Raw genomic sequence first — 14,952 nt, 5'->3', positions numbered from 1 at the left:
ATTAAAAGAGACTCATTGCATCCGTAATTTCCAGTCGTCTGGTTCTTCTGCTTTTGTAGAATCTATTACTAACCGTTTACACATGAGTTCGTCTAATCAAGATTCAGTCCAGTTAAACTGAGAACAGTGACACTGGGGAGTTGTAACATCTTAGAGCAAGTAGGTAGTCAGCACTAAGTTAGGAAAAAGTTAAGGTTACCAATAACACATTCAAAGGTGGGTAGGATCATTAAAGCCATTTCACCTTACACAAAAAGGAAACATGAAACACCTTAAAGAAGCTCTCCACAAAATTGGCATTTTGCAAGAGAGTGGTGGTACTTACCTTACAACCCCTTTTGTTTACTACCATAACAACACTATCTCTCTATTCAGTTTCTTTAATCAAATAAAATTTAGATTTTATTTATACGACGCATTTCATACCAGGAGGTAACACAATGTGCCCTTATCACCTTCCCAGTCGCACACTCCATACTGTCTCTCTCTCTCTTGTTCTCTCTTTATCACTCTATCTTTCAATCCAGCAGTTTTTATACAGCCCACTCTCTCCTCTTCTTTTTTTAGTTCCTTCTCCTGTGTCTGTCTCTCTTGTCATGCATTGAATTGCATTAAATGTTCTAATGTTTTACTTTATAATTATTTTTATTTTTATTTAATATTACTGGTATTTCCTTCAGGAAATGCAAATCGAGTTTGTCTTTAATATCTCAAAAAGTGTAGAAACATGAAAAGGCATCATCTTATTTACAGACATTTACAAGTTTTTAGACTACGTTAACTTGAGTTATTGTTGCTGGAAGGATAACTGGCTGGAATCATTGATAACATGACAACATATTGGCAACATTTTTATTTTGAGTGGGGCTAGGCATTTTTACATGAAGTCCTATTTCAGCAGATAGGAAGAAGACGTTAAAATGTTGCTGATGTTATCAATTATAAGCAGCCGTACGCTACAGAGGTAAGAGTGCCTGCTTCTTGCAGAGCGTATTACAAGTAGGCTTAGCGACGCCCTGGATGGTAGAATTGGTAAAACTTTAGTTAAATAACGAAAGGTTCTCAAATTTGTTTTATTTTATTGAAGACGAAAAGTAACTCTTCGTTGTATTGGCGTGAGGGCGCAACGTTTAAGAAGCCTGATGGTTAGATGGAGAGCCACAGGGCTGTACCCTGCCTAAAAGTCATGCTGGCCTATAACATTCCAGTCCAGTAGAGGGAGATAAGTCAGAAAAGCACTCTCGTGAAATCCCCATAATCAAGGAAGAAGACATAAGAAGAAATAAACGCAAGGCTTTGTGGCATTTTGACACTTTCCACTTCTGGAAAACGATGTCTATCTAATTTATCTCACGCCTTTCGCTGTCTTTGAGTTGCTAATATTGTCTAAGAGCTTTATTTGTAAAATCTTCGGAAGAAGAATGGTCCTGTCGTCTTCCCAGCAAGTTGTTGTTGCCTTTACAGCTGTTCTATGTGCATTTGTGGTGTTCCCCAGAATGTTCGGAGGTGGGACAGGGTCGAGGGAAACCACTAAGTCTTTTGATTCACGATACAACAGGAAAAGTAAGTAAGCCTACAATTGTATTATTTTTGCGAATTTTGTTTGTTGACATCAGCTGTTCCCACACCTCAGACTTGTTTGCAAGTCTCCGTATGATGCGACTATAACGTTAGCTTACTTTCCGTGTTTCTGCATCACTTGAAATCAATTTGTAAGTTGTAGCGGTGGCATATCTTTTGCTTCTACATGTTAAAGGTCCAATTTTTGTGTGTCTGTCTATGCATAGCCCACGGCTCTGGAAAACATCTCCGTTTTGGGGCCCATTTAGTAACCATTATACACAAGGAAAGTAATGTGAATAATATTGGTCGCCCTCTTTTGTATAGCTTGAATGTTGTGTTGTTTCAGGTCCAGGCCCGGGGGCTTTAAAGGGACAAGCCTTCAACATGGACCCCAGCTCCAACCCTGGTCATCAAGGCCAGAGCGTGGAGAGCATAAAGCAGATGAGGAAGATGGTGGAGCAGGAGATGAAGAGTGAGAAATATAAATCCAGCAGCAACAACAACAACAAGGGCTACGTCTTCACCCTCATGCCTATGTATGCCATTGGTGTTGGGCTGTTTGCTGTGTACAAGTTCATGAAGGTGAGAGAATTTCTTGAGACTGACCATGGTCATTAGACATTCTGAACTGTCTCTGTCTATGTCTCTGTCTCCCCCCCAGCCCCCTCTAACTCTCTCTCTATCTCTCTTACTCACACACACACACACACACACACACAAAGATATACATGGATAAAATGTCACTCACTGCCATTCTCTGTCTCTTCCATCAAAACATGAAGTTGTAAAGCATTTGCTGAAGTGTCTGTGTGTGTTTATGCAGATCAAAGCGGCCGATGAGACACAGACACAGAAGGACAAGCTCAAAAAAGGGGCAAAAAAATCTGGAGAAACAGGTGTGTGTATGTCTACTGCCACGTTTGTTTTTGTCCTGCCATCAGTTCTGTTTGGCATATTTGCTTAGGTTTGCCCTTGTGTTTGCTTATTTCATCAAGTGTGTGAACTGCATGAATATGTGGTTTTGTGAAGGCAAATTAAGCCAGGTGTGTGTGTGTGTGCGTGCGTGTGTCCGTGTGTGTGCACACGCATGCGCGCACATGTACATTTTCCCGGGATGACTGCTGTTTGCTTTGTGCCCTCACAGACAGCCAGTTGAAGGAATTGGAGCAGCGGCTAGCACAGACCGAGAGAATGCTCAACTCCATTCTCACCCAGCTGGACCCTTTAACGAACTGGTGAGGCAAGGCACAGCTGCAGGTTTCTGTGCTCTCCTAGTCTCTCTCACTCACTCACACACACACACACACACACACACACACACACACACACACACACACACACACACACACACACACCTCTTCAGGATCTATATAGGATTGTGAAGAGCACAAGCATCACCAGGATGTGTAAAACACATTTTTAATAGATAAATACATTTAATTGAATAGAATTTTAATTAAAATGTCTTGTTATGTTAGGAGATAAGTGTGTGTATGCAATACAGTGGCATGCAAAAGTTTGGGCACCCCATGTCAATTTCCGTTACTGTGAATAGCTGATAACAGATGACCTGATTTCCAAAAGGCATGAAGTTAAAGATGACACACTTCTTTAATATTTTAAGCAAGCTCTCTTTGTTATTTCCATCTTTTTCGTTTTCAAAATAATGGAAGGAAAAAAGGAAAATGACCCAAAAGCAAACGTTTGGGCACCCTGTGTGGTCAGTACTTAGTAACGCCGCCTTTGGCAAGTATCCCAGCTTGTAAATGCTTTTTGTAGCCAGCTAAGAGTCTTTCAGTTCTTGTTTTGGGGGATTTTCACCCATTCCCTCATTCATTCAAACACTGCATTCACCTACACCCACGTGACATACGTGACAACCGTAAACTCAGAAACAGACACTCAATACAAAACCCAAGACGAAACATTTCATAGGACACGACATATGGCTCTTATCCCTGCTCTTAACAGTTAGAGAGGTGTTCTTTTGATGAAATTCTGCAGCCTTTTTTTCTCCAAACATACCTTTGCTCATTGCAGCCAAAAAGTTCTATTTAAAAAAGCAGTCCAACCAGGACTTGTTTCCAAAATGCATCAGGCTTGTTTTGATGTTCCTTGTGACGCTGAATTATGTGGTGAGGACACAGAAAAGGTTTTTGTTCTGATGACTCTTCCATGAAGGTCATATTTGTGCAGGCGTCGCTGCACAGTAGAACAGTGCACCTTCACTCCAGACTCTGCTAAATCTTCCTCAAGTTTTTTTTTTGCAGTCAAATGTGGGTTTTAGTTTGTCTTTCTAGCAATCCTACAAGCAGCTCTCTCTCGGAATGTTTTCTTGATTTCTCTACCATTCTTGTTAACTACCATTTCTTAATTATATGACTGTTTTGTTACGGTGTGTCTGGTTGGGAGGTGCAAAGAAAAGATGTTTTGTCACAATGTTTAACATTCTATTGTGTTTCCGTTGTGGTTCGTGCGCTTCAATAAGTGTTTTCATTTCAAGTTGTCATTGTACGAACTAAGCCTTAACTGTCAATTCGCGTGACCCTTATATAACTATAAATAAGACAAACGAACTAATCAGTTCAGCCAATTCAAGCGTATTATTTAATGTTCGTGTTATCTACAGCTAACCTGCATACATCTGGACCTTAACAAGGCATCGTTGGTATGTTTTATCCTTTATTGTGAATTTTGTGAGATACAATATATGTTTATTTAACCTATCGTAACTGTATGCAATGACTATATGTTTATGCTAGAATTGATTTGTCTATGTCTTTTGTAAATTTCAGTTTTACACTTCCTATCTATTATCATTAAACCTGTGGACTACGTACATCTTCAGAGTCGTGATTTGTAGGAAGAGTTTAGCTGGCTGTCAGCGTAGAGCTTACCGAAGACGGCACAGTAAACAACGAGCTTTCAACAGGCAAGATAACGCAAGCTAACAGCTAACCGCCATGTCGTTGCCAAGGGCAACCACATCTTTAAATACACGCTCGGAAGCTCAGTGCTCAGTGAGATCCAGCGCATCATCCATAAGGTCTGCGGCAGTCCAAGCTAGAGCAAGAGCCGAAGCAGCAAAGGCACGTCTGCTCTACTTTGAAGAAGAGGCTAAATTGAAATTGAAGTTGGAATTGCTTAGGCATAAAAGAGAGGCAGCTGCAGCCATTGCTGAAGCGGATGCACTTGAGGCTGCTACTGATGAGAATAGTGAGGGAGACAGGTGTGGGCTAAACATGGACTCTGTCCCATTGGTGGCTTCAGAACGCACAAAGCGATATGTGGCTGAACACATCAAAGCTGAGTCGTATCTGCATCAGAACAACACTACTCCACATCCTCTCCCCTCACAGCAGCCTCTCATCCACACAGAAGAGTATATCCATGGGCCACTAGCCAGGATGTGTGAAGATGCTGATCCGCCTCGCGTCGGGTTCAGCGGTGAGCATGTTGATCCTGCACGCCATTCCAGGCCACATAGTTGCAACAGTCCTTCTCATGCATGTTATGCCATACCACCGAGCTCTGATAATGGCTATTCACATGTAAATGACTTTGTAAGATATTTAGCCCGCCGTGAACTTGTGGCTACAGGCCTACTTCATTTTAACGACAAGCCACAAAACTACAGAGCATGGAAACGCTCCTTTCTGAATGCCATCAGTGGCCTTAATCTGACACCGAGTGAGGAGATGGATCTTCTGTTTAAGTGGCTGGGCAAGGAGTCAGCAGAACACATTGAACAGATAAGAGCAATCCACATACACCACCCAGAAGCAGGACTGGCCATGACATGGAACAGGCTCGAGCAAACGTACGGCTCAGCAGAGGTAATAGAAAATGCTCTGTTCAAACGCATTGACAGCTTCCCAAAAGTAACAAGCCGAGATGGATCTATGCTGACGAAGCTGGGCGATCTATTAATGGAACTGCAGGCAGCTAAGGGTGAAGGAGACCTGCCCGGCCTCGCTTTCCTTGACACGGCGAGGGGCGTCAACCCAATCGTACAGAAACTCCCATCTCGCCTTCAGGAGAGGTGGGCGACAGCAGGCGCAGCCTACAAGCGTCAGCAACAGGTGAATTATCCTCCCTTTGCCTTCTTTGTGGATTTTGTCTGCCAGCAGGCATGCATTATGAACGATCCCAGCTTCAACTTCATCGCCAGCACAGACACGGCTCCCTGGACAGAGAAAACAGCATGGAAGCCAAACAGACAGCGAGAGGTCTCCGTTCACAAGACAGAGGTATCCCCCAGAGCCACATCTGACATGGGTGAGCCACCTACAAACAACGGTGATAAACTGTGTCTACTGCACAACCTGCCACACCCTCTGCGTAAGTGTCGGGCATTTAGAGAGAAGCCCATTGAAGAGCGCAAAACACTGCTCAAAGATAACAATGTGTGCTTTAAATGCTGCTCTTCATCGTCCCACATAGCAAAGTACTGCAAGATCAACGTACAGTGTTCTGAATGTAAGAGCGACAGACACAACACAGCACTTCACCCTGGACCTGCACCCTGGAAACAAGAGGTCGGCCATGCTTCTGAGCACGGCGGGGAGCAGGAGGGAGCTTCACCACAGTCTCATGTCAACAACAAATGCACTAAAGTCTGCGGTGGCGAGCTCACAGACCGCTCGTGCTCGAAGATATGCCTCGTCAAAGTGTATCCGACTGGCCATAGAGAAAAAGCAGTGAAATTGTATGTGATCCTGGACGAACAGAGCAACAGGTCACTGGCTCGCTCACAGTTCTTCGACGTGTTCAACGACCAAAGTCCAAGCGCTCCATACACACTGAGAACATGTGCTGGAGTGAAGCAATCAGCAGGCAGAAGAGCCAATGCTTATGAAGTAGAATCCTTTGATGGAACTGTTCGCATACCATTACCAAGTCTCATAGAATGTAATGACATCCCGAACAACAGAGAGGAAATTCCAACCCCCGAAGTGGCTCTCCATCATGCTCATCTAAGGTCATTGGCACACCGCATCCCAGACATCGACCCCCAAGCCCCAATCATGCTTCTCTTAGGACGGGACATTATCAGAGTGCATAAAGTCCGCAAACAGGTGAATGGCTCTCACAACCTGCCCTTTGCACAGAAGTTGGACTTGGGGTGGGTCATTGTTGGAAATGTGTGCCTAGGCAATGACCACAAACCACTGACAATCAGCACGTTTCACACGAACACCACAGAGCTGAAACGCTCTACCTTCTTTGCGCCACGCCCCGACGGGTTCCATGAGAACGAGAACTTTAACAGCGTCCAAGCCACTGGTGAGCCCCCAGCGTGTCCTGCGGACCAGCCCACCTGTGAAGCCGACCACCTTGGATGCACGGTGTTCAGGCAGATCAAGGATGACGACCAGGTGGCTCCCTCCATTAAGGTAATGGTGACTTTCATGGCAGAGGCAGCGGTGATCATCAATGCCAGGCCACTTGTTCCAGTGACAACGGACCCTGATGACCCGCTCGTGCGCACCCCAGCAGCTCTTCTCACGCAGGGGTCGGGCATTCTTCCAGCTCCTGGCGGTGGGTTCGGAGTTGCCAGCCTCTGCAGGTCCCAGTGGCAACGGGTTCAGCACCTGTCAAACACCTTTTGGGACCGCTGGAGGAAGCGGTTCCTCCCAACACTACAGGCGCGCAACAAGTGGCAGTCCAGCCAGCCAAACATTCAGCCAGGAAGTGTTGTTCTCCTTAAGATCAGCCAAGCACGCAGGAATGTATGGCCTCTTGGACTGATAACACAGGCCATCCCTGGCAAGGACAGTAAAGTGTGCCAGGTAGAGGTGAAGATCGTTAAACCAGATGGGACTAGCCTCTTTGTTGGGCCGGGCACTGAAGTAGTGCTCCCTCTGCCTCCAGAGGCAGGGTAAACGGACTGTGCATGGATTTTGGGGTGACGTGTATCCACGTCAGGCGGGGAGTGTTTTGTTACGGTGTGTCTGGTTGGGAGGTGCAAAGAAAAGATGTTTTGTCACAATGTTTAACATTCTATTGTGTTTCCGTTGTGGTTCGTGCGCTTCAATAAGTGTTTTCATTTCAAGTTGTCATTGTACGAACTAAGCCTTAACTGTCAATTCGCGTGACCCTTATATAACTATAAATAAGACAAACGAACTAATCAGTTCAGCCAATTCAAGCGTATTATTTAATGTTCGTGTTATCTACAGCTAACCTGCATACATCTGGACCTTAACAAGGCATCGTTGGTATGTTTTATCCTTTATTGTGAATTTTGTGAGATACAATATATGTTTATTTAACCTATCGTAACTGTATGCAATGACTATATGTTTATGCTAGAATTGATTTGTCTATGTCTTTTGTAAATTTCAGTTTTACACTTCCTATCTATTATCATTAAACCTGTGGACTACGTACATCTTCAGAGTCGTGATTTGTAGGAAGAGTTTAGCTGGCTGTCAGCGTAGAGCTTACCGAAGACGGCACAATGACGAACTGAGGAAATGGCTACCTAAAAAAAAAAACACTTTGCTATCTTCTTCTATAACCTTCTGCTTTGTGGACATAAATTATTGTAACTTCCAGAGTCGCTAGGCAGCTGCTTAGATGAGCGTCGTTTGGCATTGCCGTCTGTGCAAGCACGGCAATCCAGACTATTCTCATTTGTAGTTCCACGTTGGTGGAACGAACTGCCTAGTACTACCAGAGCAGGGGCGTCCCTCTCTACCTTCAAGAAGCTTTTGAAGACCCAAATCTTCAGAGAGCACCTCCCTTCCTAACTGGCACCTGACTAGCGCTTAACTTGCACTTCAGCAGTTACATTCCTGCACTTCTTTTTCCTTTTTTCTAGGTTGTTGTTTTCTAATTCTCATGTAAAGTAGAATTTATTGTTACACCATGCTTTTTATTGCTCTTAGCTTGACTGTTCTCTCCCTTGTACGTCGCTTTGGACAAAAGCGTCTGCTAAATGACTAAATGTAAATGTAAATGTAGATGAGCCCATGGCTGCTGGTTGTAGGGACAAGGTTTTAAGAGTCAGTGTATTTGTAAAGCTTTGAATGAATTCATCAAGAAACTTTCATCACCTGGCCTTTCCTAATGCTGACTGTGAACAAGCCATAGCCTTAAACACGCTAATTAAGGTCTGAGACTTTGGGAAACGTTATCTGAGGGCTCAAATCTCTTGGGGTGCCGAAACTTTTACATAGTACTCCTTTCCTTTTTTTCACTCTGAAATTGTACAAGACAAAACAGTTCACTAATCTTGCTTAAAATGTTGAAAAGGATGTTTCATCTTTAACTTTATGCCTTTTAGAGAACTTTTGCATGCCACTGTGTGTGTGTGTGTGTGTGTGTGTGTGTGTGTACGCATGTGTCTATATGTGTATGTATGTGTATCAAAATTGAATTCCATTACAATAATTGTGTTTCTTCTAAGTTGAACAGTAGGCTATTTGCTCTTATGTCAAATTAAAACCAGTTTAGATTTACTATATTAAAAATACAGGCCCCACTGTAGGAACTCGGTGCAGCAAGTCAATACACATTTCATTACTGAGATTCAAATCTTTTATTTTTGTAATACTTTGTATGACACAATTCTTGGCATGGAGGATAGCAGTCTTGCACACATTTCTGGTGAGATGTTCTGCCATTCCTCAGAGACAACTTTTTTTGTGTGGCTCTACCTTTCTCTTTAAAATGCCCCAAAGGTGTTCTATTGGATTCAAGTCAGGAGCAATACTTGGCCAGGTCATAGTTTTCACTTTTTTCCTCTGTGGAAACGCTTGCGTGATTTTGGCAGTGTGTTTCGGATCGTTACCAACCTGGAATATTCCTCTTCTGCCAAGTTTCTGGAAAACTGGACGTCACCTTGTCATCCAGTATTTTGCACATGCATTCATGGTGCCATCTCTAAATGTCATCTCCAACACCTTTTGCACTCATGCAGCCCCGTATCATCACACTGGCATTGCCATGCTTCAGTGCCAGGACTGCATTCCCTGTCCTGGCAAGGTTCACGCCAAACACATTTATCTTGGTCTCATCAGACCAAAAGATGTGCTCCCAACATTCTTTTTAGCAAATTTAAAAACCTTTTTTTTTTTATTTAAAAAAAAAAATGTTTTATCTTGGACGCCGACCCTATAGGTTAACATCATGCAATGGCGTCATTCACACTGTCTGAGCCGTCACAGAACTTCAGATTTCCACTGATAACCCCCTGTGCCAAGTCTGAAGCTCTAGCCCGTCTGTTTTTCAGAGCTAGATTGTGGAAGTAATGCACAGTCTGTGGCGTCCTCTTAGAAGGACGGCCACTGCGGCTCTGATTAGTGGTACTATGGCTCATTCGATACCTCGTGATTAATGTCTTTCGACTGATTAATGTCTTTCGACTGATTTTTTAAAAAAAAATTTATGTCTTTCTAAAGTATTTGTTTTTTGATTGTTTATAAGAGGAAATACTCTACTTATCAACTTTGAAATAATGCAACAATTGAGAGGTGATACAATTTTGAATCCTTTGACAATGAAGTGATATTGCATAGGGGTGTACTCACTTCTGGTGTATACTAATAGATGGTCTATCTATATACCGTGTATATATATATATATATATTAGATATGAGTATTCATTATATTGTAACCTTTTAGACAATGTTAATTAAAATAATATGAATTATTCTCCTGCCACAATAACAGTGTGAAGTCAGTGGCCATGGACCAGAAGAATGAGATTATGGCTCAACTCCAGTGTATCCGCCAGCTGATGAAAAAGAGAGGCATGGAATGCCCTCCCCTCAATATAGAAGGTATTGATTTCCGCTCATACTGTTGAAAATGGCTACGTTTGCATGCAAAGATTTGCATCAGTGCAAATCATTTTATTATAATCGAATATTGTTGATGAACTATCTATCTTAATTTAAGGATACAGTGACTACATGGGTTAAGTTCAGTAGATTACATCGGGTCTGATTCAAGTGTTTCACTTATTTGTTGAATGCGTGTCAACATGGTGAGTGATGTTGACAGTTTTATGATCTTGTTCATTTCCATTTAGTGAATGTGGGTGCTGTGTTTGACTAGGCAAATCAGTCTGGTGACGGGGAATACAGGGAGGGGTGGGTGTGTTCAACTGATTTGCTCTCGCAAAGAATTGCCCTGCTTAGTATTCAGGCACTAGCTATAACAATAAATTTACTTTAATATTTATACTATGGATGAAGTGATTACCGGTTTCACGGTAAACCATGGTAACATTCCAGACGGTTAGTCTTACCATTTCAAATTAAAATGTATTCATAAAAACAGTCACTGTTTAACAGTGGTTGATTACCATACTTGTCTTGAACTGAAAGTCTCTGTTCAGCATCAGCCAGTTAGCAACAGTCTCCCAGGTGCAGCACCCAACATAGGTTTGTTTTGTGTCAGTGGGGGAAACACCTCCTCCTACAAGTGGAAAAACAGAGCCAAATCACCTGGTGACAAATTACATGGTTGCTGCGTACTTGTAGAAAAAATTTGTAAAACCGATAATACAGACATGCAAAATGTGGTTTATTTATTTCCATTCTTTGTTTACATTTGAGGAATCTGGTCTCTATTTGTTTGCGAGTAGCATTTTTATGTGCAGAACACATAAATGTTTGAGAGGTATGTTTTGTATTTGTCAGATTTCATATGTTGTGTTATTTTAATGTTTATGCACTAACAAAAAGTGCATATTGCTGCAAATTTGATGTTTTTCAATGTAAAACTTGGTGAAATTATTTCAGTTTGTGTATCAGTGCATTCTCAGCACATTTCAACAACACCATGGTAATACTGATAACCATTATTTTAATATCACAATTATAGTGACCAAAATTATCATACAATTTCATCTCTATTTGATCTAAGTTGTCATTTTGGCAGCAGGTTGAAGAAAGATCGACTCACTTAAAACTGGATGGATAACACAAATGTTGCATATATATTTATTATGTATTTATTTACTTATTTTGTAACGATTCCAATGGTTTGTATATTATAAAAATGTAATTTAAATGAATAAGGGACTTGGTTGAACTGCCTGAGTGCATGTGTTCATTTTGATGGAATGCATGATGTACATACATTACTGCTTTGTCTCTTCAGAGCCGGCCTGCCAGAAGAACTTGGATGAGCTGATTGAGACCCTGGCAGCACAACAGAAAGTTCCAGAACCTGTGACTGTGCCAGAACAGGAAGGGGAGACTGTTCTGGAACCAGACTGTGCCACCTCTGAGCTGGTGCAGACAGGAACCGAAACGGACACAGATGCTGACACGGAGGTGCTGAAAGGTGAAGAGGAGGAAACGAGTGAAAGAAACGAAGACGAGGAAGGAGACGAAAGCGACCACAGCATGCCATCCCTGGAGGACGCCGGTGATATGTCTGTAGAAAATATTGGTGCTACCTCTCAGAATGTTCCAGAAGGTTCTTCAACGGGGTTGCGAAGACGCAACAGACCTGAATGAATTGAATTCTCCAAACTTCTCCAAAGTTTTGAGCTTATGAAGATAATATTTATTTACTATTTATTTCATTCTTTCGTGTCTTATTTTATTTTAACAAACGTTGTGTGTGGGTGTGTGCGTGTACTTGTTATATGAAATCTGACTTATGATGTTATAATAGGGTGATGGTGAGACAAAATAATCCTATTTAGTCAGAATCACATGATTTAGATCATTCTAGAGCCACATGTGTTGTCCAACGTAGTGTAGGTTAAGGTTGAAGTATATATTCAGCCATGTGCTTTTCACTCATGCACTGATGCAAACTCGCAAGCCAAGCTGTTTGACGCCAAATACTCTTTGTTCTAAACTTCCTGAGTCTGGCTATGTACCATCATATCCCATCCCATCCCAAGTAGACTTCCTAGCTAGTCTCTTGTCATTTTGTAATTAAATCAAAAAGTCATCTTCTTGTTCCTCATAGCATATAGCGGTTTCTTCTGAGTTCTTTTTTTTCAATGTAATGTTGCCATGTTTTTATCCATGGTTGATATATTGGGCGTGTTATGTCTTGTGTTTTTTGTTTAGAATCAAGATTACTCTCTCTTCACTCTCTCTTGTGTAGTAACCTTGCTCTTGCAGGAACCTTTCTATGCATGAAGACAATCATTTATCCTAGTGACATCTCACATTAAAGCGAAACTGCTTTCCTGGGCCTTACATGTTTGCCCCATAGTTGCCTCGTACTTGTACTCTGTGCAATGGCAATAAATGTAATCCAATCCAATCCAATCCAATCCAATCTATAGGATAACATAGTAAAGCCATTTTGCGGTTGCCAGTTATAGCTAACACAATCTGAACCGATTTTGATCGTTAATTGTCCTTAATAAAGGTTTGGACCCAAAGGCTTGGTCCCTTTTTAAGGCTTGTTTCAGTTGGTCAATGGACTCTAAGGATATTACCTTTAGTTGGTCATGGCCACTTCGCACGTCTCCTATACCTGGAAGTCAATTGACGTTGCTTAAAAAAAAAAAAATATGAATGGCATGCTTGCTCTCATTGGATGTATATCTCAGCCTGCTTTGGATCTCTCCAGAAGCGTCACATATAGTGTAAATCAAAATAAGCGTTACTTGTAAATAAAAAATAAAAAAACATCTTTTTTTTTTTTTCTTAGATCACAGTGGTTCTTAGGCACAAGTTAATGCATCCTTCTAGTGCTGGAGTCGTTTCATATTTGTTGCAGCACCTTGTTGTTCTAAGCAGAGTTTGAAGTAGAAATAGCAAGTGGTCTGTCCCACTGTTCAAAGTCTGCATGAAAACACTAAAGTTCTTGTGGACAGCTGTGACTGTAACTCCATAGCCCTGATGAAGCAGCTAATTTGAGTGATGATGGAAGTAGTAGTTCCACTGTTTGTCTTCCTCTGTCTTGTCATGTGTTCCAGAGGTTAATATGTGTGATCGTTCATTTAAGTGTGCTTATGTGGCAGGTAATACTTATGCCTTGTGTGTGATGATATGTGTCATTGTTTTAGTTTGCGTCATACTGTGTAACCTTCCCATTACTGTCTCCTGATTTTGTGCAGGGATAAATGTCTACTTCTTGACACCTGACATTTTACCACTTGGTCGCATTGCATAGAATCCGTAAATGGTACTTTTTATCCACCATGTGAAACTTTAATCAATTGTCTGATTCACTTTTTCCAAAGGTCGATGAGAAACAGTTTTGTCATTGATTGAGCAATGCGGATTTAGACTTAATTAAAAATGATTTGTTCTTTGGAATAATTTTAGTTGATATATTTTCAACAGGTGTTCTGCCAATTCACTTTGTCTTTTACATCGTTTTTTTCCCCACCTCTGTATGGTATGAAGATGTACTCTAGCATTAGACTCTCACGTGTTGGTTTCTGCTGCTTGGCCATTTGTACTCTGTCTTCATTACCACTGTTTGTAATTTAAAGTTTTATAAATGGTACTGTTAATGATAGAATGCATCTAAGACAAGTGAAGATAACTTGCTGTATGCCTTACTTTAATACAAAACAATGGAAAAAAGGTGTTGCTTCTTTCTTTATGTGAGCCCATTGCAATGGCAGTGAGGAAGCTGTATGCATTCAGTAAATAGTTTTCTGGTATCAGAAGTAGTACAAACACATGGAGCCATGTCGACACCAAGTCATGCGTATTCAACAGTATATATTGCTATAGCAACAGCACTCATAAGAATCTTATTGAATAGCACCTAATTTGAAATCAACACTCAAGGCACTGTGATACTTTGATTTATAGAATGCATTTGGTCATACTTGGGTAATATTTGCTTCAGTTGGCCAAATTAACTGCTGAAATTACATTATTTGGATGCACCAATTGGCTTATATGTCGGTTGTAATCTTCCAAAGTAAAACAATTCCTTTCTTGTCTTCCCCGGATGGTGTACTAACCTCGATGTACAGCAGAGGTCGCTATGCCTTTGCCAAATATTTCTGAGATCTTACGGACAAGGGATCTGCACAGAAGTTGTTCACAGAAGGAGTGCATTGACGATATACAGTCCACATGATTTTGTGCTCCTCTCTCTTCTTTTGACCTCCTCGTAGCCAGAATTAGCTCAACATTTTTCACAGTGCTAGCTTTGTTGTCACTTGTCAACAAGAAGGTAGTCAGCGAGCCTATAGTTGCCCATCGTAGTTTGTTATGCGTTGTCATGTGAGTATCTAGACAAAAATATGCTAGCCTGTACCTACCTTAATCAGGGCCAAAGAAATAGCTAGATTTAATTGTGGAGAATGATAAGGGAATGTAACAGGCTTGTGTCAATATGGATTTCATAATCTTACCTTTAATGGGGGAATGAGAGAGAGGAAAGAGGAGCACAGAAAGCCATGGAATGCGCAGACAGAATCGAAATAAGCAACCTGCT

The 14,952-nt window shown here is 41.6% G+C and overlaps 1 protein-coding gene across 1 annotated transcript; it reads left to right on the top strand.

Annotated features, from left to right (window-relative positions):
* Positions 1-1,253: 1,253 nt before the first annotated feature.
* On the top strand, positions 1,254-13,811 carry ccdc107 (coiled-coil domain containing 107). The gene is made up of 6 exons (XM_031582777.2): positions 1,254-1,563; positions 1,910-2,145; positions 2,387-2,459; positions 2,708-2,798; positions 10,243-10,352; positions 11,680-13,811. The coding sequence occupies exons 1-6, from the start codon at positions 1,422-1,424 to the stop codon at positions 12,039-12,041; spliced, it is 1,014 nt and encodes a 337-aa protein (XP_031438637.1). The 5' UTR covers positions 1,254-1,421; the 3' UTR covers positions 12,042-13,811.
* The last annotated feature ends 1,141 nt before the right edge of the window (positions 13,812-14,952 follow it).

This window comes from Clupea harengus, chromosome 16 (assembly GCF_900700415.2).
Source record: "Clupea harengus chromosome 16, Ch_v2.0.2, whole genome shotgun sequence".
Classification (NCBI taxonomy): Eukaryota; Metazoa; Chordata; class Actinopteri; order Clupeiformes; family Clupeidae; genus Clupea; species Clupea harengus.
The sequence above is the reverse complement of the archived record's forward strand: the minus strand, read 5'-3'. Positions and strand labels throughout refer to the sequence as shown.

Coding starts and splice junctions, on each gene's coding strand:
- ccdc107 (XM_031582777.2), top strand. CDS start 1,422: ATGGTCCTGTCGTCTTCCCAGCAAGTTGTTGTTGCCTTTACAGCTGTT. Junction 1,564..1,909: donor TTCACGATACAACAGGAAAA/GTAAGTAAGCCT, acceptor GTGTTGTTTCAG/GTCCAGGCCCGGGGGCTTTA. Junction 10,353..11,679: donor CCCTCCCCTCAATATAGAAG/GTATTGATTTCC, acceptor TTGTCTCTTCAG/AGCCGGCCTGCCAGAAGAAC.